The following is a 24,496-nucleotide window of genomic DNA, read 5'->3' on the forward strand; positions in this document are numbered from 1 at the left end:
AATGCCCTTGTACGCGATGTGTGGTATGCGGTATCATTTAATGACGTCCCTTGTATCCTTGTCACAGGAGTGTCGAGGATGCCCCCTATACGCGATGAGTGGTGTGTGGTATCATTTAAGGACGTCCCTTGTACCATTGTCACAGGAGTGTCGAGAATGCCCTTGTACGCGGTGTGTGGTGTGCGGTATCATTTAAGGACGTCCCTTGTATCCTTGTCACAGGAGTGTCGAGAATGCCCCTGTACGCGGTGTGTGTCGTGTGGTATCATTTAAGGACGTCCCTTGTATCCTTGTCACAGGAGTGTCATTTAAGGACGCCCCTTGTACCCTTGTCACTGGAGTGTCGAGAATGCCATGTCCGCGATGTGTGGTGTGTGGTATCATTTAAGGACGTCCCTTGTACCCTTGTCACAGGAGTGTCGAGGATGCCCCTGTACGCAATGTGTGGTGTGCGGTATTATTTAAGGACGCCCCTTGTACCCTTGTCACAGGAGTGTCGAGGATGCCCCTGTACGCGGTGTGTGGTGTGCGGTATTATTTAAGGACGTCTCTTGTATCCTTATCACAGGAGTGTCGAGGAAGCCCCTGTACGCGATGTGTGGTTTGCGGTATCATTTAAGGACTTCCCTTGCACCTTTGTAGAAGGAGTGTCGAGGATGCTCCTGTACGCGATGTGTGCTTTGTGGTATTATTTAAGGACGTCCCTTGCACCTTTGTCACAGGAGTGTCGAGGATGCCCATGTACGCGATGTGGTGTGCGGTATCAGTTTGGAGGGTAAATTGATCTTTTGGATGTAGTATAAATTAAAAGGTTTGTAATACCAAAGGCAAACACATCTTGTAAGTATATTAAATTTAATGTTACATGTTTATCGTCATCATTCCAACAATTAACGACAATGCGATACTTCTATATCACAGTACAAGAGCTAGGATTCGCTCATAGAATGCATAATTGGACAATAAAGTGAACAAGCTGTCTTTCAAGGTTATTTTGTAACCATTAGACCGATAGCTGTGTTGAGGCATGCATATGGTGTTCACAGGTCCTAAAAACGCAAAGGGAAAATAACACACGCAGAAGCCCGGTTAAATTATTATACGCGCTATGACATGGGTAACACGTTTTCCATTAATGCGAACATTTGATAAATAACAGATACTTGGTAGTTATATGAAAAGAAACTATGGAATGCGTGTGAAACATAATAAATTTTCAACAGAGCAACTATACCAGATACAGTATATACTTCAAAGCATGCCAGTACAAATGATTGCTGTTACACACAACAGGTTAATAGATATAGTATAGGCGTTTCTATGACAAAAGATACCACAAAACGCTTATTCATCTGGATTTCCGTAAACAAATACAATTATAAGAAGTCTCCTTAATCTACACATATGAAGATGAGAATAATAAAAGAAAAACAAAGATAATTTGCAACAACAGCTTTGTATCGACTAACAGAGTATTCAAATTGACCGATCTTTACTAAAATAAGTTGGAAGAATGAGAAAGCTGTCGCAAAGAAAGGCTCCCCTGACTCAAAAGAATTACCTCTAAAGCCATGGAGAATTTATGTTAGATACTTTCCCTCTAAGGCATGGGACACGTAGTAGTTTTTATAGCACCTTACAGTATTAGAACACATATTGGTAAGCTGTCAAAACAAAGGCACGCTATTCACATAAAATAGTTTTGTTCTGCATACAAAAAAGGTATAAAGATAAAAAAGAGACTTTTTTCAAGTAAAGATATATAGATAGTAATGATATGATATTAGTAGAATTATTAATTCATGTCACTATCAATACAGTTAAATACTCTCGATACAAGGGAAGTAACGCCAACTCTCGCTCGTACGTTGTTGTTGGCGATCGAAGGTAAACCCAAATTGTTTATTGGGACCATTCATTCAATATTTTACCATACAAATATGAATGACGCTCTTGATTAAACTCATGTGTTATTAGGAATAAAATTGCAGTTGATTTCCATTTTTGTGTGTGTTTAAACGTATAACAAACAAAACGGATTAACAAATATACAACCCATCAATACAAAATTAATATTTACAACAATATATACAAATTATATAACTCGTTCACATATTTTGCCAAACACAATCACGAAAACTGTTTGAAATATAATGCACCACGTTGATATTTTATAATAGTGCTCTGTCTCCCTGGTGACCAAGAGCTGTTTCATTGGCTTTCGACAAGTCGCTGGGAAATATAATGCATTAAAAATGATAATCCATATTAAAACTTGTACTTCTATCATTTGTTATGGGTACATTCTCTTTTGTTATTTTTCTGGATTTTTTGTCGCTTCTCATTGGTCAAAAACACGCCACGTGATCACCGATAAAAATTATATTGCACGATTTTGCCGGAAGTAGTTTATGGAAAAAGTATATTGCACGGTTATTTTTTGATAACGTTATCGTCTACGTTACCAAAACGCTTCGTGTTCCTGCCGCTTTGAAACAAACGCTTTGATAACCTGAGTTTGAAGCGTAACCACAAAATGTAACAGACGACGTTGATATTTCGGTTTCTAACAAAGATGATGATGACTTCCAGCTCATGACTACAGTTTAAGCTTTTAAATTTTCAACATAAACACGGTAGGAAAGTAGGAAATAATCGAATAACATTCATTAAGCGTCTGGAGCCATTGAATAGTGAATGCGTTTGATGTTTACTTACAACATTAGGCCTAGGCTAATACTACTGTATGCATACGATTATTATTTTACGGAATGGAGTACTAAGCATAAGAGTATGTTTCTTAATGTCAATCTGTGGACATTTTTACCCTTATGCAATTCACAAACACACATGCACCGCGTACATGTAATAAAAGTGTGAAGTGCACCAATTGATACTGTTTTCATATGTTGTTTTTAATTTATACTTGTTACAAAATCATAGGATTGTAACGGTCATCACGAAGCTGAATTTACAATGCGATGCTTATTTAGTTTCACACTCATTTCAAAAGTAAAAAATCCAGAAAAATAATAAAAGAATTATAGCATTTTTATTTCGGTCATACATGGTTATATCGACCACAAAAAATATCGAACTCAATCGGCCAATATTTTTTCTTTGGTCGATATAACCATGTATCCACCTCATCAAAATGCTATATTTGTATAGTACTGTCAAGTGTAAATTTCCTTCATCTATTTTATCCAATATATTATCTTTGTTATAAAATAAATTACCTAATATATTTCCCATGTTATATCAAAATCCATCGATTTGTTTTCCTTTGAAATGTCCTGCGTCATTTGGTTTTCTAATAACGTTAAAATACATGTATATTCCGCAAAAGGTATTTCTAGTTTGTGTCATAAGATCAAGTAAGCTTCAAATTATACATTGTAACAAAATCATATAAAGGTCGATGATAATAAATGAGGATAAAATATTAATAGTTTTATGTACCAACACGAATACAAGTCACATGGTTATAAACAATTATTATACCACAAATAACACACCGTAACAAACTATAAAATGATGGTCCTATGATCCAGCATAGGGCAAATATACACGGATGATCACAGTCACAACTGATAACTCAGTTATTGTACAATTTCATGGGAAAGAAAGAAAATATAATTAGATACTTCAAATAGGCAGGACTATTATTTCTGCTATTCTTGTATGCCTTGATCGTACGTCATTATTTTTCAAAAGTGACGTCATCAATATATGAGAAAACGACGTCACCTTCTTGCTGAAACAAATGACGTAGTAATCAACACTTGTTTTGAAGAACCCTGGCTTCCTTATCACTTTAAACTTTTATAACATGACTCATATATGGATACTATATTGTCATAATGTTGTGCTATACGCCAATTTGTATTAACCACATGCCACAGAATGACGAAAATAATTGTAGAGAATGCCCGACCCAGTGAAGGTACGCGATGTGTCAGACATCCTGTCAACTGTATCTCACAGATCACCATAAAATTGACAATGAATGTCTGGCACAGGAACATCAACAGAATATATAAATATTAAAATAACAGGTATAAATTAGTTGTAATTTAGTCTTTAACACTTGAAAAACCGAAAGAGAAGGGAAAAGATCATTAACGGTGAATACATCAAGTAAAACCCAATAAGGATACGGATTCCTACTTAGTGTTAACACTCAAATACTATAATTTGGCATGGGTATGGACCTATAAAGAAAGGGCAGACAATTCTAAAGACATCACGTTTTGTACGTGTATGTGTTGATAAACTAATATACAGTAGATTTACACTCGTACTGTACGATATAAGCCATATTTCGTTAAATAACCAATTGATTGTGTAACGACCTGGTGACAGCGAATCTCTATTTAAGGACATACCGATTTCTAATGTGGTCATATGAGTAGACAAAACGTATCCAGCTTAACATCTGTACACACCAATTATCACACGGAGATCTCAAACCCGCAATACAAAGATGCAGAGCTACAATTGGGAGAATGTCATGTATTTTGACCAATCGACAACTTCGGCTGTCTCACAGCAAAAATTATCACAATCTGGATGACAACATATTCGTTGCTGGATTAGTAATTTGCTTTCTGCACGTTTCCAGAACTTCAATGTCTCAATCATAGTCTATTCAAGCGTCATACAGTTCCTATTCAACTTAAAGTGTGGTGCGCACAGTATTTGCTAATGATGAAAATGTTTTCTTCTCATTATCGGGTTCATGTTCGGCCTCACTTTCACTTATGACGTCATCAGATGTACGTGACCTCCGCAGTTCCTTTGCGATCATCTTGACCTGATCTCCAATTTTATTGATCTGCTTTGCCATATCTTCGTGCGAGGCATCTCGAAGTTCGAGGTTGTTTAATATTTCATACCGGAAACTAGATATATCCTGCTTTATTTCCTCGAAGTCGTCTACAAATAAATAAAGTATAACCATGGATACTGTAAACACTCCGATTTATGTACAGGGATATGTGTTATATCTTGTCTAACTGCTAAGGTATATTGATTGCAGACATACCCTCACATTAATACATTGGTACAACTATTTCCATCAACGAGGGTAATGCAACAGAAACAAACACTCGTACAAGACACACGTAGCCTTGTTTAACTTTCTACAAAGACATCTTGTTATCTTAATTGATGTTAGCTTTACATAAAAAATTAATTCTGAATCATTTGTTTGTTCGTATGATATAGAACCATAAGAAACACCACGTACCTTCCGTAACTTCCGCTTCTCTCTGTTTCTCAAATATATACCTCTGTATAATCGTCTGCATCACTTTCTATAAATAAATCATAATTTCGTGTTTTATTTTGTATCATCTAATCAGGTTGCAACTTTAAATCAATCTGTTGTTTACCCTATAAATTTACTAAAATTTGCCATTCTATAATGAATTAATTTATAATAGCCATTTTCATGTTTATGTATTTCCAAATGGTTATTCACTCAAACAAGAGGCCCGTGGTCCTTAACGGTCATCTGAAAATCATTTACACAAATTATAATAGGAGGGAGGAAAAACAAACATTTGGTAATATAGAAACCGAAACAACTGTGTTGGGCAGAGCATTTTGACTAGTAGCGATATAAAGAAATTTTTACGCATGGCGGACTGAGGACGTTACACGACGCACGACGACGGACGCTGCGCGATGACAATAGGTCAGATGACCTTAAAACCCACCATAAAGCAAATTTAATCACAAGCTTTGTTTAACAACAAGGCTAGCCCAGGGGATAAGACACGTCAGGAAATAACGTACCCAATTTAATGATTGAAACGTGTGTCGCAGAATGTTTATTGCTAACACCGTGAAGCCTTGCAATATTATCTCTCATAATATGGATACATTTCTCTAACAAACAGTAGTTATTTTCAACTCGTTGAGAAACAATGATATAATTAACATCCAAGACGACCATTATTTGTTATAACAATTTACTTATTACGTAACTACGACAACGTCAGTCTAATTTCCCTGTACTTACTTGATAGTCTTTCTTCTTCTCACCATCTTGCCCCATGGTGCTGCCCATGCTTTTCCGTCTGTCCATGTCCTCGGGTCTAAGGGTTGTTTCGTTGATGTCGATGGCCGTTGCTTCAATTGGACTACCGTTGCCCTTAAAATGAGGTACAACACACATTATAGCTACATTTCAATCTAAATTTTTTCCGGCAAAAAAAGACAACTCTGGCGTCTTGTTGACAATCGTATGATAAAACAACCAGTATTCAAATCGTGAGAGAATTTTGTCACAATAACAAATTTAAATTTCTGTCTGTCTAGGGGGGCATATGAAACAGTTTTTATAGATGCTCCACCGCTGACAAACGGTATATTTCTCTATCGAAAAAATTTCGTGGCACTATGTCCTTTATGTAATGAAGTACTGATTGTGCATGCACCAAAAGCAAAACAAATTATTTTATATTATTTTTATGTTACTTATACATATATATTTAAGGAATGATTTTTATTGTTTGTTGTTTACTGGTGTGTAAACTGAATTTTTTGTACAGATATTTTGAATGACGCGCGTTAGCGCGTCATGTTGAAATAACTGTACAAAAATGCAGTTTTCATACCAGTAAACAACAACCAATACAAATCATTCCTTATGTTTACATTTCGACCGACTATTTCTTTAAAAATAAAGTGTTCAAATAAAATAAAATTGTTTTTTTTCAATGTTATACGATTGTTGGAACAGCCGGTCAATTGAAGGAATCCCGATCAGCTGGCTTCAATTTGGCGGGAAATGTCAAATTCAGAGAGTACACAAAATATAGTTCTACATTATTTTTTTCTTTTTTTTTATCCTATTTATACAAAATTGTTATAATATTTTATTTGTTGATGTATAATTTAAGATTTACATGACATTCATACATGTAGTATATTGAAGATTTGCCATACAGATACAATATGCCTATTCGGATGCGCATTCACACTACTTGCGGAAGTCAGTGTTTCGGTGTGTGTATCCTTGCGCGGCAACCACTGCGTTTAAGCAAGTATAAATGATTTCGCATTTAGTAAGTTTACATAGCAAAGAGAAAACTGAAATGTAAATATACACGAATAAACGCCAATCATTGTTCAAATGATGAGTATCGTTTATACTCTGTCGGCAGTGGCGCATCTCTAACGTTGTTTAAAGAGCTCTGTCAGGATTTAATGTCATATAGAATTATAGACTTAAAGACAATGGTACTAAACATTTTATCACATTCAGTTTTGTTAATCGACGTATAATAGAGATTCACGTGTTGTTGCGTTATGTATGATGTTTAATGAAAAGCTGTAAGGTGAGTGTCCATGTTCAGTTAAGTTTTGGGGCATGTGTTGTATCACGGATATCTAGCTCGGGATTCACAGGGGTCACGGGTAAATATATATCATTTCAAAATAAGAAATAACGAAATAACAATAACAATTCCTCGTTTCATTAGGAATGAAAAACGTAAAGTACCAGTCCGCCATTTTGATCAGGATTTCTGCTTTTCTCGTCGTCATCGTCGTCGGAATCATCCTCATCGTCACCTCCAGACTTTCGACAGCATGATTCGATGATATATTCGATAAGGTCACGAGGTACCGCCAGAATGTTCAATGGCACCGGTAATGCTGGACCGGATCCAATGTAGTCCATATACAGCGTGCTTCTCGCGAACTTCCACTCCGAGTCGGAGTCTTGCTATCAACATATGCATCAAATCACATGGTTTTAATAATTCCCATTGTAGACATTTTAATTCGAAATTTATCATATAAGCATTGATGTCACTATTTTTTAATTTTATCGGGGTATGAAAAAAATTGTTTGCAAACTGTGTGAATCCGCGTAGCGGATTCTCACAAAAGTAAAAATTGTTTGCAAACTGTGTGAATCCGCGTAGCGGATTCTCACAAAAGTTTGCAAACAATTTTTTTCTCTATTGTGACGTCACGATAACGTCGGGGTTTCGCGCTATCCTCGGATTTTTTTTCATAGTGGTATGCAAAAAAAATCAGAAAGACAGATTTGTTATGAAAACAAAGAATAATTAATTATTATAATTTAGTGGTACATATAAACGATATTATGTTGAATATTCTATTGAAATATTTAAAAGACCATGCCAGTTGGAACTTTTTCATATTTCGATGTGGATAGCAAAACTACGAAAGAGCTCGATTTTATTTTATAAAATTCAGGACAGGTACTGTAAATATACTACAAACCCAGTAAAATTCATAAAAATACCATTGAAAGTACTGGAATAACGAAGAACTTATTTAGGATTTAAAAATAAAATCTCACCGTTATATTCTCGAAGGATCTGGACATCATGGCAATAAGCATATTGAGGAGGACGATGACCATGGCGATGTTGTACATGCCGTAGATGATATACCCGATATCCTCTGTTAGATGATTGTCATACTCTCCTAATGTCACAACGTCTGTATCCCCTCGTCCAAACACTGACCAGAACACTGTCCGGAATGTTGCCATTACGCTGAAAGTCACAAATGTTTAAAAGTAGGTCACAAAGGTCAAACATTTACAAAGGTTACAAAATACATAAATGTCTATGAATTATGGTTAGAATGTTCACAAAAGCAAGAATGTTCACAGAAATTAAAGAGTTCAGAAAGGTAAAAAAAGCGTCGAAAATGTTAAAAGCAAAACACTTTCGCATTGGTTGACGGGCACACAATATGAAAATGGTCAATTCTAAAGGAGATCACAAACGGAAATGAATAGAGTATTAACCTGTTCACAAAGGCTATACTATATATAATAATTAACTATTTCTACTACATGAGAAAGTTCAAATACTTAAACAAATTATTTTTCTAACAAAGATAGGTAATACGTTAACAAGCTTAGATTGATAACTGATATGTTGTTCTAACGCTTGATTCTTGTAGAAAATGCCTAAAATTATAAACATTGTTAATAAAAAATACAAAGTAATTCGAAGAATAAGTAATTTAAATATTTAATTGTCTTTGATTTATTTGTAACTCACAAATAAATACAAGACCACGTGTACGGTATCTGCTGATCGGGCTAGCATTCTGAGCTGCGCATGCAAGTCGTGCTTTTAACGCAGTAAACAAGGAAAATAGGAGCAGCTCATTTTCAACAAAAGCCTAGTCGTCCTAGATTATTAAGTTACAAGGACAGAAATTAACTCTGTCTCGATTCCGATCTGTTACAAGGAGGACAAGTGTTAGTCCTAATGACGAATTAGGAAGATGGACACTTATCATGATGTAGAAAGGTATATAACATCGTGCTGAAGTTACAGAGCAACTGTTCGACAGGTACAACTTTCCACTTGGGGTCACAGAAGAGGTTCGAGATATAATAAAATAAATAATAATATCGTTCTTTTGTTGTTATTATCCAATTAAAACATCAAATGGTGCACGGTGTGCTGTTAAACTTTATATCTATATACATTTTTTCACGATTTGATAAATTAATATGGTGTATATTAAACCTGAGTTTCTCCGGCGATGACATATGTTTATAGCTGATAAATATGCATAACTGGATTATATATTATAGTGTAGGTCATAGCAAAATATACTTTAAAAGAATACGTCATCTTTAATTAATAAAGATAAAAGGGGCTAGCTATTTACGACTTATTGGTAGAGTTAAAATAAACAATGAAAAGTCAAATGTATCGTGATTTATTTATATATTTATTTATATAAAGTTGGGATAAAGAAATAATTCCAACAGTGTGGACAACAAAATTGTCCAATATTCGAGGTTATCTGCCCCTTTATCAATAATACGAACAGTAGTACGATACAATGAAAGTAGACAAATATTATGCCGCACGATACGCGCTATTGTGCTGCTTTTCGAGGTTTATTTACCTCTTCTTCTACGGCTTTCTTGCAAGTGTGTATTACTCTTTACATAAATATGAAAGACAGAAAGTATGTCTTCACCCAATAGATGATACACACACACGTCTACATTACATAACCAGCCATCTAACATTATGTGTAAATACATATATCCAATGAAAATAAATTACACAAGATCATTTGTTAATTGAAAATGTATTTAGTTAGTTATTTTATACATAAGTGTGCCTATTTCTAGTTTTTTTTCACCCCTATCGTCCATACCTGTATATGTACACGTACATGCAGATATTCGCGTACAGAAATTCGCGTACAGACGCTGTCTACTTATATAATATTGCATAATTAGGCGAATTGTATACGGTATTTTACATCAGAATTTCTTTTCCCAGCAGGGTATGCTTCTTCCTGATGTGATTTTATCACATTACGCACACGATTCCTCTCACATTATTCGTGCATTTTATTACTACCCCTTATTGGCCTCTAGACCAAATATGACATCTACTGGATCATAGAATGGTCATATCATTTACGGATTATCTACGTGAAATTAACATAGTATGTATAAAAGTTATTGCATAGTAATAGAATTCTCTATATATATTCATAAGAGTAAAGGTCAAAGACGTGATATGAACATGATATTCCAGATGACACGGGGTTCATAAGAGTAACGACACTAACACGATATTTCTCCTGTAAAACCTGTAAACTTAACCTCTGACCCTGTTGACCCTATTTTCTATTATTGATATCTGACTGGACTGAAAGACCATGTGACGTTCATGCTGATGATCCAGCTTATTCGTTTCGAGATCCGATTGAGAAAACTAATGACTATAGAGTAATACTGATTTTCTTCTAATAAATCCACAAAAAATGCACATGGTAATATATTTTTCGGTTTATTGTTTGAAAAAGATCACTTATATATGCGGGAACTCATCTTTAAAAATGAAAAGCGAAACTTTCCTATCTACCAATCAAACGACGGCATTGGTACAAAACTTTCCCATCTACCAATCAAACGACGGCATTGGTACAAAACTTTCCTATCTACCAATCAAACGACGGCATTGGTACAAAACTTTCCCATCTACCAATCAAACGACGGCATTGGTACAAAACTTTCCTATCTCCCAATCAAACGACAGCATTGGTACAAAACTTTCCCATCTACCAATCAAACGACGGCATTGGTACAAAACGTTCCTATCTACCAATCAAACGACGGCATTGGTACAAAACTTTCCCATCTACCAATCAAACGACGGCATTGGTACAAAACTTTCCTATCTCCCAATCAAACGACGGCATTGGTACAAAACTTTCCCATCTACCAATCAAACGACGGCATTGGTACAAAACTTTCCCATCTACCAATCAAACGACGGCATTGGTACAAAACTTTCCCATCTACCAATCAAACGACGGCATTGGTACAAAACTTTCCCATCTACCAATCAAACGACGGCATTGGTACAAACAACACACGTATCCTGCCGTCAATTACATTTTTATCTATGGCAAATATAATCGCTTAGTTATGCTATGATTATATGAAGTTTGAACAAATTCCCTTGATGTGTTCTAAAGTTATCGTCCGGAAACTGTTTTAAAAGCAGTGACCATTGTAGTTGGCTTTTTTTACCCAAAATTCAATCCCAAGCTATGTTATCTCCTATGTTCCCATTGTGCAAAGTTTGAACAAATTCCGTTAATGTTTTCTAAAGTTATCGTATGGAAACGAAAATTTTCAAACAAGCTTTTTTTAGTAACAGTGACCTTCCTAGTTGTCATCTGGAAACCACATCCAGACAGACAGACAGAGGGACGGGCAGTCACAGTCAGTCAGACAGACAGACAGACGGGACAAACACTATAGACCCCTCCGGATTCACTGGCAGGAAACTAATAATAACTCTAGGATAAACTTATCACAATACTGCGTTGGTCATATTCACTCTCCGATCAACAATCACAATACTGCTTTGGTCATATTCACTCTCCGATCAACAATCCCAATACTGCATTGGTCATATTCACACTCCGATCAACTATCACAATACTGCATTGGTCATATTCACTCTCCGATCAACAATCCCAATACTGCTTTGGTCATATTCACTCTCCGATCAACAATCCCAATACTGCATTGGTCATATTCACTCTCCGATCAACGATCACAATACTGCATTGGTCATATTCACTCTCCGATCAACGATCACAATACTGCATTGGTCATATTCACTCTCCGATCAACGATCACAATACTGCATTGGTCATATTCACTCTCCGATCAACAATCACAATACTGCATTGGTCATATTCACTCTCCGATCAACGATCACAATACTGCATTGGTCATATTCACTCTCCGATCAACAATCACAATACTGCATTGGTCATATTCACTCTCCGATCAACAATCACAATACTGCATTGGTCATATTCACTCTCCGATCAACAATCACAATACTGCATTGGTCATATATATACCAATCAAACGACGGCATTGGTACATATTCACTCTCCGATCAACAATTACGATACTGCTTTGGTCTCAATTACTTCGATTTACTGATTATAAGGCATTGGTTATAATAACCTTTTGTTCTTCCAATTATAGGATATCTATTGTAAACAGTTATACTTACTCTCCGAAATGTTTTTCGGCGGCGAATGTAAACTGATGATCGGTCACTTCAATGCCCTCATGTACACTGTAGTACCAAAACAGGTTAAATAAGCCAACCATGAAGGCTCCAAGCACCAACATAAAAAGGGCCAAGAATTTGAGGATGTCCTATAAACACATTGAATATTACTGTCAACAATGAAGTGGTCTCATACAATGTATTCCGTCTTTGCATATTATAGAATTATCTCTCTTGTGGGCAGGTATTGATTGTAATCTTATTACTATGTGAGCACAACGTACATCATTTAATCTGCAAATATGAAATTACACTCATGAAATCAAGACGCAATGATCAGAACCTACCCATAAGAGGGATGACTCTACAAATTCAGAATGTAAAATTATACAATAAAAGCTGGTCCTAATTGAAAACCAAATTAGGTTTGCAGCGACATCTTTCGGCGTTGTCACTCCCCAAGGATGTCTTCACGATTTACATTAAACATCTCCTTAAAGTCCATTTTAAACTGCAACTGTAGTTGGGACTAATCATTTCCATGCTCGTGTTCTACTCACGCACAATGAACCCGAAATATGATTGTTGGCTTTCAATTACCATTCATTGACCATTCATTTATCATATATGTACGTTACGTTTACAAATATTGTAGACTTTTATTAGAAATGGTAATGGTTTGAAAAGTGTTTTGTACATCAACGTTTACTTACCAGTACATGGGTACACTGATCGTCACGCCTAATATATATATCCTTAAATGTGTTTGTATCATAAAACTTATACGATGACATTATGCTATATTGCGATAGCTGGTTGGTCTTACTTTTATAGAGAAAAAAAACAAACTTTTTTTTGCATGAGAACATCAAAGTTTCGCGTAATAATGCGATAATTTCGCGTAATATCCAATCAGGTTTGCGTTATTTATCTTAAAAAATAAACCTTATCTGCTTTCAAACTATATGAATGTACCTGTATTAGGAATTATTTGTATACACTGATACGGTAGAAACTAGGTGAGCTACCATATAAAGTACTGGTAAAACAAAACATCCGGTATAATCAATTTAACAATGTTAATTTATCAATGTCAATAATTAGAGAGCGCCCGCGTTCACAACGTAAATCATTATAAATCAACCGGGTATTAAATATTTTGTTGAATAATGAATACATGATTTGGTCAAAGCTATCGATTCTAAAAAGGGAAACATTAATAATAGATTAATTTTATTCAAACCACAACAACTTGAGATGTATAGCATTGACAAGTGTTTTGGACTGTAACTTACTGTTATCATTTTGCCAAGCGAGATCTGGAGAGGGCCTAAAACTTCGTTGGCTGGAAGAAGATAGGAAATTCTTGAAAAACTAAGGATATTTGCCATGGCAAATAATCCTTCGGACATGTTGATTGGATCCCAGGCCATCCAATAGAACCGGTCTTAAATAGAGAAAAATACAAGAATTATCTATTGATATATCAAGTCAACATATTCCTACATGATGTAAATCATCATTCGTTTTAATGCTTAGATGTTTTAACTTTTTTACTTAATATATTTGTATTGTAATTAGAAAACGAAATGTATATGGATATAGGAGAAAATATGTTCCATCAATGAAATTACTAGTGATTTTAAAATTCCAATGAAAAATCATGGAAACAAAAGAACAAGGTGCATATTAATGTGATTGCACTGATTATATTTCATCAAACTACTAACTAAACCAATTACGTCCCTTCAAGCATTAATATTAGTGTTTGATTAAAGGGTACCTTCATTTAGCCAGTAAAGGCGGTAGTTGACAATATCTATCTCTTCCTGGGTCCATGGTGCTGAATGGCTATGGCGTAGGAAATCAATAGATCCATACATCTACAAACATGTATCAGTAAAGATAGCTAAATAACTTAAAAAAATTAATGGTGTACCAAATGTCTGACTAATTTAACTGAATCTAATATAGTTCATAATTATAGTTGTGATAACAATATTGTTCTGTTAATGAATAATTGATGAAGAAAACAATGACAAAGTATACTTCATATAGCATTACATTTGTTTGAACCAAAATATTTAATAGTAGGTTGATGAATTTGATATTCACATATTTGAAATTAAAATAATATTGAACTGAAAGCAAATATCGGTGTTAAAAATGAAATCACATTTGGGAATTGATTTTGAGTTGATTTTTTTCAGAAATAGTCTTTATTGTCTTCGTCTTTCAAACTCTTAATGAATGCTCATTGCTTTGTTGGTGTTGCTTTCAAACATATCAAATACAGTTTTACAGAGGTATAGGAATCTTTTTTTCTTACCTTAAACATTACAGCATACCGTAAAGTGAAGGCCGCGAAATAAACACACAGGAGTGTAATGTCCATCAGGTTATACCAGGACTTCATATACTCCCAGATCCCGTCATTAAATAGCTGGGCACATTCCTGGCACGCAAAACCTGACAAAGAACTTCAGTCATTTAGAACATTTTTTATGATAAAACTTTCATATGTGGATATGAAGGATAGGGATATTCTACCCGAGGGTCACAAAATGATGTAAGCCTCGGGTTTTACAGAATTTTGTGATCCATATGATAGAATATTCCTTTTCTTTATACACACATATGAATGAGTATGTTGCTCTTATATCTCGACTTTTTGTTGCAATTTTACTACTTTGACTTTCAGCCATTTTGAAATTCACCATTCATTTGCGTGATATCTTCAACGCAAATCCCGTTGGTTGTATCTTTTAAAGTAAATCCAGCCTAGTTTTCTGAAAATAGTAATTTTGTTGACGCTATGGCGTCAGGAGGCTTTATTTCATGGGTAGCCATGCAATACAGTTAGAGGCGACATGAGTGTATTGCCCTCGACCAGCCAGTATTACACGTGTAGGTATAAGAGAATAATTATTATAGGGGATGGAATCCATGACAATAATAGATACAGCATAACACTTGCTCATTGTGTATATAATGATGATAACACTCAAAACACGATATTAAAAAAAAACTGAATAGGTCTTCATATATTGCATTCAATATCGACATGTTAATCGCTTATATAATGTCATGAGTAAACAATCCATGAGAGGATTAATGCCAACAAGACAACGGCAAGCCCTAGCTAGAACACTTCTTCAAAATGGCCGCTATTCAGTTGGCATCAATCATCAAATAATGTCCACCGAAAGCAGTACAGTGTTTAATTATTACTAATAAACCTACCGTAACTTTATACGTATTATCCGCGGGCAATTGTCATGAAATTACGCTGGTACAGAGAGTAAATGTTTGTCGTCTTACCTATTACCCAGAATGATATAAGAATCTGGGTCATGGTTGGTGCCAGTGGCCTTAATGGGAAGTCGTTGCCATACATGGTAGCATTGGAGAAGGTTCTAATTTCCGTGTAGATGTTATGGATATCTGGAAACTCGGAGGCCAGAGTTATTTTGTTTGACACTGTCCGGGAGGACTCCGCAGTGGAAACGATGATGAGGACGAGAAAGGTGAGGAAAGACATCGTCTGACATATAAATTTAACACAGGGAAAACGGAGGTACTTCACACACTGAAATATATACAACGTGTTTTAAGTTTTATCTTAAATAGATCTCAAATAATGGATAAGCTATCAAACAAAAGAAAGGTTAACAAGATATTACTTCTCTTTACATCTCATTAATGCCAGTTTATAAACGATAAGGACCACAGAATCAGATGAAAACTATATATTTCGTAAAAGCATCGTTTGATTGATAATGAATTGAATGCCTTGGGACTACTGATTTAATAATTTGCGTGTGTCGCAGGTTCAAATATCAGAATCTACAGGTCTTTAAGATCACCTTCAAAATTAACGTAAATGAAACAGTCTTGATAGCTTCATTTATGTGGACAGTGGCGAGTGTTACCAATGCCTTCAATATTTAGGGAATCATTTGGTTTTGCATGTCCATTTTATCGTGATGTCTGCAGTGATACCTCTAGTCCATAAGGAAATTACTCAGATGAATATCGGCTTGATCTTGAAACGGGAAACAATGCTGCTTTGAAGTTTCATAAAGCATACTCATTATACCATCAACAGATGGAAAACAATGGAAGGAAACATGTGTATTTTGTAAGAATTAAGTCTAAGATATTTACGCTACAACAAAGATGTAGGTGATCACTTACATCTCTACCAGGCGTAACTAGGTGGGCCATCACTAAAAAAGGATAGGACATAAGAAATAAGGTAGCCATCATGATTCGTCGGGCCCAACTCGACCGCTGTATACCTTCTAGGCCGGTATACCAGGTAGTAACAAGTCGTTGCTGGCAACTCGGGTGCGCTACAAACTAAAAAAACAATCATTATTGGCTGTATTATAGGTTTCGAATGAACGTCCTATTTGATTATCAAAGGCCAAAATACGAATGTTTTGGTGTCAAATTAGAATTCAGAACTACTTCACTGAAAGCAATTTTGAGACGTTACTAATAAATAGAACAGAACACATCTAGTTATATTATAATTATTTCTGCAACAGTTTTTTTAATGGAAACATTTTCTGTTGTTTGTTTCCAATACTCAAGTTTCACCACGCAGTTTCTCCATAGTGTTTATTGCTCTGTTTGTTTGTTTGTACTAGACATGTTAATAACACATATATCACATTCCCCTTCCAATAGGCGCCTTTTCGTAGCATTCTGATTGATTAAAAAAGAAATAAAAAAAACTGACGTAAGCAAATAAATTACAAAGACACTCCCATAATTAAACCAGAAACCCGGCCCAACCAGGTCGATTAGCCGCTGGCAAGTATTAAACTTAAATAACTAATTAGTAATATCAAATTAACGTTTATTACAGTATCAGAGTAACATGGCAGCACATGTCGCAATGTAATGCGACCTGGAGGTATTTCTTTGTTTTGTTGTTGTTGTTTTTTTCAATCAAAGGTCGTGGGCGACATCCTTTAAATGGAAATTCCATTACACCAATAATCGATTACACACCGTCACTGTAAACGGATGTATTTCTGTGTTTATATACAGTAATACAGTAATAGCCCATACATCGTTCAATAATGAATATATTTTGTATGTAATATTTACATTTCCGTCTTTATTTGTTATATAAGCTTTCCGACTGGGAAATCGTTTACACTTGTGTACACGCAGTCGGTTTTCGTGCAAGAATACACACACTGGAACACTTAATTTCGCAAGTAGTGTTAATGCGCATCAGATTTGACCTAATGTTTATGTATTTTTATATTTTTAAATATATATTGCATCAATGAAATGAGGAAGATAATGTTATTGTGGAACTATATTTTGTGTACGTTTTGAACAACATTTCCAGCCAAACTGGAACCAGCTGTTCCGTGAGTCCAATAACGTTGAAAAAACAAAGTTTTTTATTTTATCGTACTATTAAATTTAAAAGAAATAGTCGGTTGAAATGTAAATATAAGTAATTATTTTTATTTTGTGCTGTTTACTGCTGTGTAAACTGCATTTTGTAGACAGATATTTCAACATAACGAGCTTATGTAAAATATATGTCCATCAAATACAGTTTACACACCAGTAAACAGCAAAAAAATAAAAATCATTCCTTAAGTGAATGTCGACATGATATGGCTTTAACACGGCTAGACGCACCATTTATATGGATTATTTTATATTTATGTTCCATAGTTCACAATGTCATAATATATATGGATACATACCTTCTTTTGGCTGTACTGTATTGCTAAGTTAAACCTAGCTAGACTCTCATACTTGTTGTCTTTCGGCCGACCAGTTTTATTGAGTACCACTTCAAGTTCTTCTTGTGTCCGCACTCGGTCTAGGAGTTTCACCACATACTCACTCAGGTCATTTACTAAATCTAGGTATTCATTCTGTATGGACAATAATATATATCATACAAGTATAAAAATACTGAATCGAGACAATGGAAATCGGTAACCTGCTAATGAACAGATTTCCCCATTCATTGTGAATTTCAAATTAATACAACTCTTTACCCCTTTGTCATATCAACTACATGGGAAATATTTAAAAGATACTTCAAATATATTCCCGGGTGTGGCAATATTCTGCCTCATTCTAAAAAGGGCGAGTTTTTTGGGGGGTTTGGGTGGGGTTTTTTTTTGGGGGGAGGGTGGTGATTTATTCTCCTACCCTCTAATCAATATTGTATATCTGGCATTGTCGCCTTCGTTGTAACGTCTTTTGCATTGATATCATAACGTAATGCTTCAGTTGCCACGTCGACATGACATCGTTTCCTCAACGCCATACTGCTGATAAAGAAGTTGCGAAGTGTGAAGTTTCTCAACTCCAGACTGAGATAAGCAAATATCATACCTATACAAAAGTAGACATCTCTGCCCAGGGTAGAAGAAAAAATCAGACACTTTCCACACTTTATACGCACAATGATATATGTGAATTATTAAAATCTTATCATGTTGTTACAACAGTATCAAGTAGTTAAGTACAAAGACCGCGCGAGACATAATTTTAAAGGTATTTCATATGTTAAAGGACTATAACAACCCCTTCTCGTACCCGTAATAGTTCAATCAGGGTATTTGATTGAGTATCGATGAACAGATAATTAACGTTCTAAAATTATATCAGTAACACTATTCATATTTTTTTCATTTTTAATCATCAACAAAATAATCTCAAAATTTATTGGAGTAGTTTAGTAAAGTTTCAAAATGGGAGAAACAGTTTTGGGTTACGTGCAATAACGCCAAAAGATGTTCAAAGATATCTACAATCAAAAGTTTTATAATGCCAAAGCAAGGAAATATGCCATTACATCAATTGATAGGTTCGCTTTAGATATGGCGCGAGAACATGGGTCATAATACTGAATATCAGGCGGATAATGCTCTGTATCATATGCATTTGCTGTAATCCCAAATGTTTTAAAAGAATGGTGTTTGAAAGGACAATTAAAAGAAGTATCATTTCTTACCTTAAAATATTTTTCTATTGCAGACAAATTCTGAAGCTCATTGGCTAATTCAAATGCTGTTAAGATTGGATCCTTACTGGACAAAGATATATACGCTTCGCTGGCTAGACCTCGGTAGGCGTTCAGTCTATATTTAGCTAACCGAAGTTTATCAAACTGCATTTTATTTACGCAATCTTGACATGTACAGTTGAATTTGTGTGGTTTTTGTATGATCTCTCCTCTGAGAAGAAGCAGTTGAACAATTTCGTACTGATTCTTTTGTGAGGCGAGAATAAGAGGTGTGATATCTGGCGAAAACTGAGATTCCTCTAAGGTAGTGTTGCTGAAGAACTGATCGACCCCACCCAGCTTCCGTTTGTCATTCCAGAGATCCAGGTAACGACGATGCTTCAAAATTGTCTCCGCAATCTGCACGTGACTGGCACTAATGGCTTGTAGGACCGACTCCTGGATGTGGAGCTCGCTGGACCGGTCCAAGAGAATTTCCACTACCTGTGTGCAATCAAGTTAAAACGGATCAATATAAGCGACACATAGACGTGCCTAATAGCCAAGGTCCGGTGAGACTAGAGTACAAACTAATGTCACACTAGCATCCACTCAATCACTTAAAAAAGACAAAGTTTGCACAAATGCTAATTCAAAATATGATCGATTTACCATTACGTTGATTTGATCTAATAGTTTTAGAGGTAAAGAGTTAAAATATTGTATAGTATCTGTGTTGACATATCTTTAACATTATGCAATGTAACTGTATACATGCGTCCTTGTTGGTTTTGGTATTGAGACGTTGTCAGTGTGCTTAAAATGGCGAAGACAAAATGCCTGATAGTAAAAACAAACAAAGCCTAAATTTGTCCTAATTAAGAAATAAGCACATGTTAAATATCCCATACTTTCTCATTCTCTGGGTTTTTAAAAATTATATTTTGTCCAGCATGCTCTGTGAGTATGCAACATGTAATTCGTGGTATATAGTTTGGTACATAATGTGCTTTACGACTACATCTTTAAATGCATATATCTACACTGTAAAGAGTAAAATTTCTACTTATTCGCATTACATTTGAATTTATTATTTTATATCTAGTTTTCAAGAAGCTTAAATTACAGATACACAGAGAACATCACACACACTTCCATTCATAACCTCATATCATTCTCACATTGAATGAAACCTTATGTGCTGAAGTTTCTCAATTCCCCAATTCAATGTGGTATATAATTGTTTAAGAACTTATTGACTGCCCAACGTTTACGAGACTTCCCTACCAACTAAACAAGTATCCTTTTTGTTCACTCACAGTGACCGGCCACGGTGTTAATCAGTCTGGCGCAAGTCCGCGGGGATATGAGTTAATAACACGGTTTACATTGCAGAATATCCACAGTAAATCAGGAGGCTTCTTAATTATCTCTATCTGCATTACAATATCCTGTGAGAGAAAAACAACCAGAGCGAACAGATTTACTGCTATACTAGCACTATTGTGATAAGTCACTTTGTGTCTGTCGACTATCCAGCCAATTTGAAGTGCTTAGACTTAATGCTGTTAGAACAATGTGTAGAAAGATACTTTCTGGATTTCCCCTTATTAACGGACCATTCTAGTACATCTGAAGTGTTCCTCAGTTTTACTCCCGCCTAACCGGTCGAAACTATTATTATATCACTGATATTTGATAATGTTGTGTACGTAATAAATATCGAAATACCTCGCATTATTTATAAACAAAATATGTTAAGCATTATATATCGTTACTATACTGATTCCACGCGCCGTTGTTATTGTCAGATTTAGTCCATTTAGAACACGGATGTTCTGACGATGACCGATCCCTACCATTCTAGCATATTCGTCCAAGTTTTAAAGTTAGGTTTATTTTACTTTTTTCATTAAATGTAATTTCTAGTAATGGAGTTCACGTTGTTAGATATCCCATATCCTCTTGCTGTAATAACATTTCCTGCAGTTTGTGATTTTTTTATCAGAGATGGAGAACTGATACTGTGATCAAATTAAGCAAGTGAACAATCTAAATGGAAAACTGCCAAACCATAAAACACTTTTTACACTATTCATCTTGTATTGTATTTTCTCGTTTCTCGTGATTTTTTTTATTTGCTATAACAATAATGTAAAAAATAAAGTGCAATGTAAAAGTCATTTCAAAATATCGCATAGTACGAAAATATTTATAAATTGTAACTGTACGCATCCAGCAAACATAAAGGAAAAATAATTATTATATCAGTATAAATGTTCAAGAATTAATCCAAATCTGTTTTTATTATTGGACTTCAATAACACATAATTGACTTAAATGTCATATTGTTGTTTTCTTTTCTATTGTTTCTTTTTTTTTCTTTTTTTTTTTTTTTGTAAAAATTGTTCCGTAAATCTAATTACTGACAAATGTAGTAATGAATTCTGGTCAGGATGTAGTTTTTCACAGTGGAAACTATTTTACACTAACACCTTCATGTCATCTCTATTTTATCAATTTTGATGCAAATCACAACAACTGGTTACTTCACCTGACCAATACCAACACAGACCTTCATGCCCTGTTCACTGTCCATAACTAACAGATATTTACAATTCTAAAGCTACTGAATAATCATTGGTCACTGACTTGAACACATGAAAGGCTTTAGGAGACTAATGAAATTAACCAGACGTCAGTCAAAATTGATCAATACTTTTTAAGTACAAAGAGAAAGTCGTTTTATTATTAGTTTCAAATACCAAATTTATTCATTTATAATTGATGACATATTTGCCAATGTGACACACAATCGGTGGCCAGCGATTAATACAAGCTTTGTTGTGAGAGTTGTGTATTATTGTTATTTTGAAATGCATTCTATTGTTAGATTTGCGTCATAAACATATTTAAATTAAATTTATTGATCACATATGGCATTAGTCCGTTCAACCATGTCATACATCTCGTAAAAACATGTTATAACACTATTGCGATGTCAATAACAATGCTGACGTCATAATCACCATGTGACGTCACATGATCATCATGGTACGACGAAAACCTCTTAACCTTATTATATATTTGTCTTTGTTGATCCAAAGGTTTAATTTGAATTGTTCTTCGTTGATGATTATATAAAATATGTGTATAATCCGTATCCATGTTTGTATATACAATGCGATCCAGGGATTCCAATCATCTAATTGACAATATCCACAGTGATCATGTCAGCATATCGAACCGACTATTACTTCGTCATTGAATCGTCCTTTTTGGGGGACGTGAGTGTGGCGCAGTGGTAGAAGGTGTAGGTATGTTTGGCTAGGCGATTAGGTGCCGTAGATCGTGAGTTCGAGGCCCAAATAGGACATGAGTAATAATCAATAAATTGTAATCCTTTGTTAAATTGTGTTTCTTTGATATGTCTAATTACTTAAACACAATGTATCTTTGTTGATCCAAAGGTTTAATTTGAATTTTCTGTTGAAATTGTACTTCGTTCATATAAACGAAATTGAAAGTTTTGTCTACAATTCCTTCAATGCTAGTTATGTGGTAATTAGAATCTTTCACTCGTGACAACGTGCTTTGACATTTATTAAACTATTTTAATACTTTGATATTCCATGGGCATGTATCAAACTTGTACTCTTTGTAAAATCGCCATATGAAATTAGCCATCAGTGTCAGAGCAGTAATTCATGTCACAACGATTGTTGAGCGGGATAAAATTGTACATGGGACTTTTATGAAAAATAATACCGTAATACCAACGGAACTTCACCAAAGGAGATAATATTAAACATGTAGATACATTGAAAACATAAAACAGAACAGAAGATTTATTTTGACTCTTTGTCTGTTTGTGTATAATTCTAATTGTATATAATTACGTAATAGCGCAATTTACGTAATGGAGATAGATGTTGATAAAACTATTTTAAAATGTTGCTTGTGTCATAATATTTTCTGTATTCTCAATGATATTCTGTTTTTGTTGATAATCACTCTCGCTGTTATGATGACGTACCGTCGATACATATTTTGAGGTACTGATTTTTTGTTTGGCAGCTTCCCTATCGTAAACAGTTACACAGTGCAGGTCTCAGATATACTTCCCCTATAGATCGTGATGGTAACACAAATAACAAACAACTCGTGCGCTGAATTACATAAAATATTCGGCAGACTTGGTGAGATGCGATAACTGATAAATAGACATGAAGACGTTACACCCTCGATTACCCACGGCATATTCCGTGTTTCGAAAACATGTACAGAAAACTAAACGATATTCTTATCATCATGCTTAAAAAACTAAACGTGTGGTATCTGTTGGGTCTCTGCTTATGTTATGTTGGTTAATGCATACATGAATCATATATTAGCAACAAGACTACACTCTCACTTTTTATAAGAAATATTTTCATTTCATTTCAGAAATTATGGTAATTTAGGGTTACTTAGAGGTAATTTTACTTTAATCATTACAGTGCTAAAATATTCATTTTTCATTTTCAAATGCAAAAACTCGGCATCTAGTTTAAAGCGATTATCAACGGTGTTGTTATCAATTATCTGCACTAACATGGCATCACTGATTACTATGTTTTACCTACTAACCAGTGCTTTGAATATTAACTTTTCAATGTTTGTGTTAATATTATTTATATGCTCCGCGTCACCCAAACCTAACCTAAATATTGTATTACATAATTCCATAATGTTATCTCTTGTTTTATCAAACAATCTTCTTTAATATAAGTTACACTTTCCGTCTTGCATTCCATTGCTTTCCATAGCCTTGGTGTCTTAAACTGCTGAATTCATTTTACAAAGGCATCTTTTTCCACAAAGGCAATTTTTACGATTAATACTCATATTTGGACGCCTCCTCGTTCCAAATGAGTTGATG

At 34.8% G+C, this 24,496-nt stretch overlaps 1 protein-coding gene across 1 annotated transcript in view; it reads right to left on the reverse strand.

The window, feature by feature from the left end:
- Window positions 1-838: 838 nt before the first annotated feature.
- Window positions 839-24,496, reverse strand: part of LOC138315796 (short transient receptor potential channel 7-like) — a 37,632-nt gene continuing 13,974 nt past the window's right edge. Inside the window, exons 3-15 of the mRNA XM_069257066.1 lie at window positions 19,585-20,079; window positions 18,320-18,493; window positions 16,776-16,940; window positions 15,900-16,167; window positions 14,908-15,047; window positions 14,362-14,461; window positions 13,874-14,025; window positions 12,579-12,727; window positions 8,345-8,543; window positions 7,514-7,738; window positions 6,029-6,160; window positions 5,252-5,318; window positions 839-4,938 (exon numbers count right to left, since the gene is read on the reverse strand). Coding sequence (XP_069113167.1) covers window positions 4,679-4,938; window positions 5,252-5,318; window positions 6,029-6,160; window positions 7,514-7,738; window positions 8,345-8,543; window positions 12,579-12,727; window positions 13,874-14,025; window positions 14,362-14,461; window positions 14,908-15,047; window positions 15,900-16,167; window positions 16,776-16,940; window positions 18,320-18,493; window positions 19,585-20,079 — 2,526 coding nt within the window. The 3' untranslated portion in view covers window positions 839-4,678. The remainder of the gene's footprint in view (window positions 4,939-5,251; window positions 5,319-6,028; window positions 6,161-7,513; window positions 7,739-8,344; window positions 8,544-12,578; window positions 12,728-13,873; window positions 14,026-14,361; window positions 14,462-14,907; window positions 15,048-15,899; window positions 16,168-16,775; window positions 16,941-18,319; window positions 18,494-19,584; window positions 20,080-24,496) is intronic.

Source organism: Argopecten irradians, chromosome 2, assembly GCF_041381155.1.
Source record: "Argopecten irradians isolate NY chromosome 2, Ai_NY, whole genome shotgun sequence".
Lineage (NCBI taxonomy): Eukaryota > Metazoa > Mollusca > Bivalvia > Pectinida > Pectinidae > Argopecten > Argopecten irradians.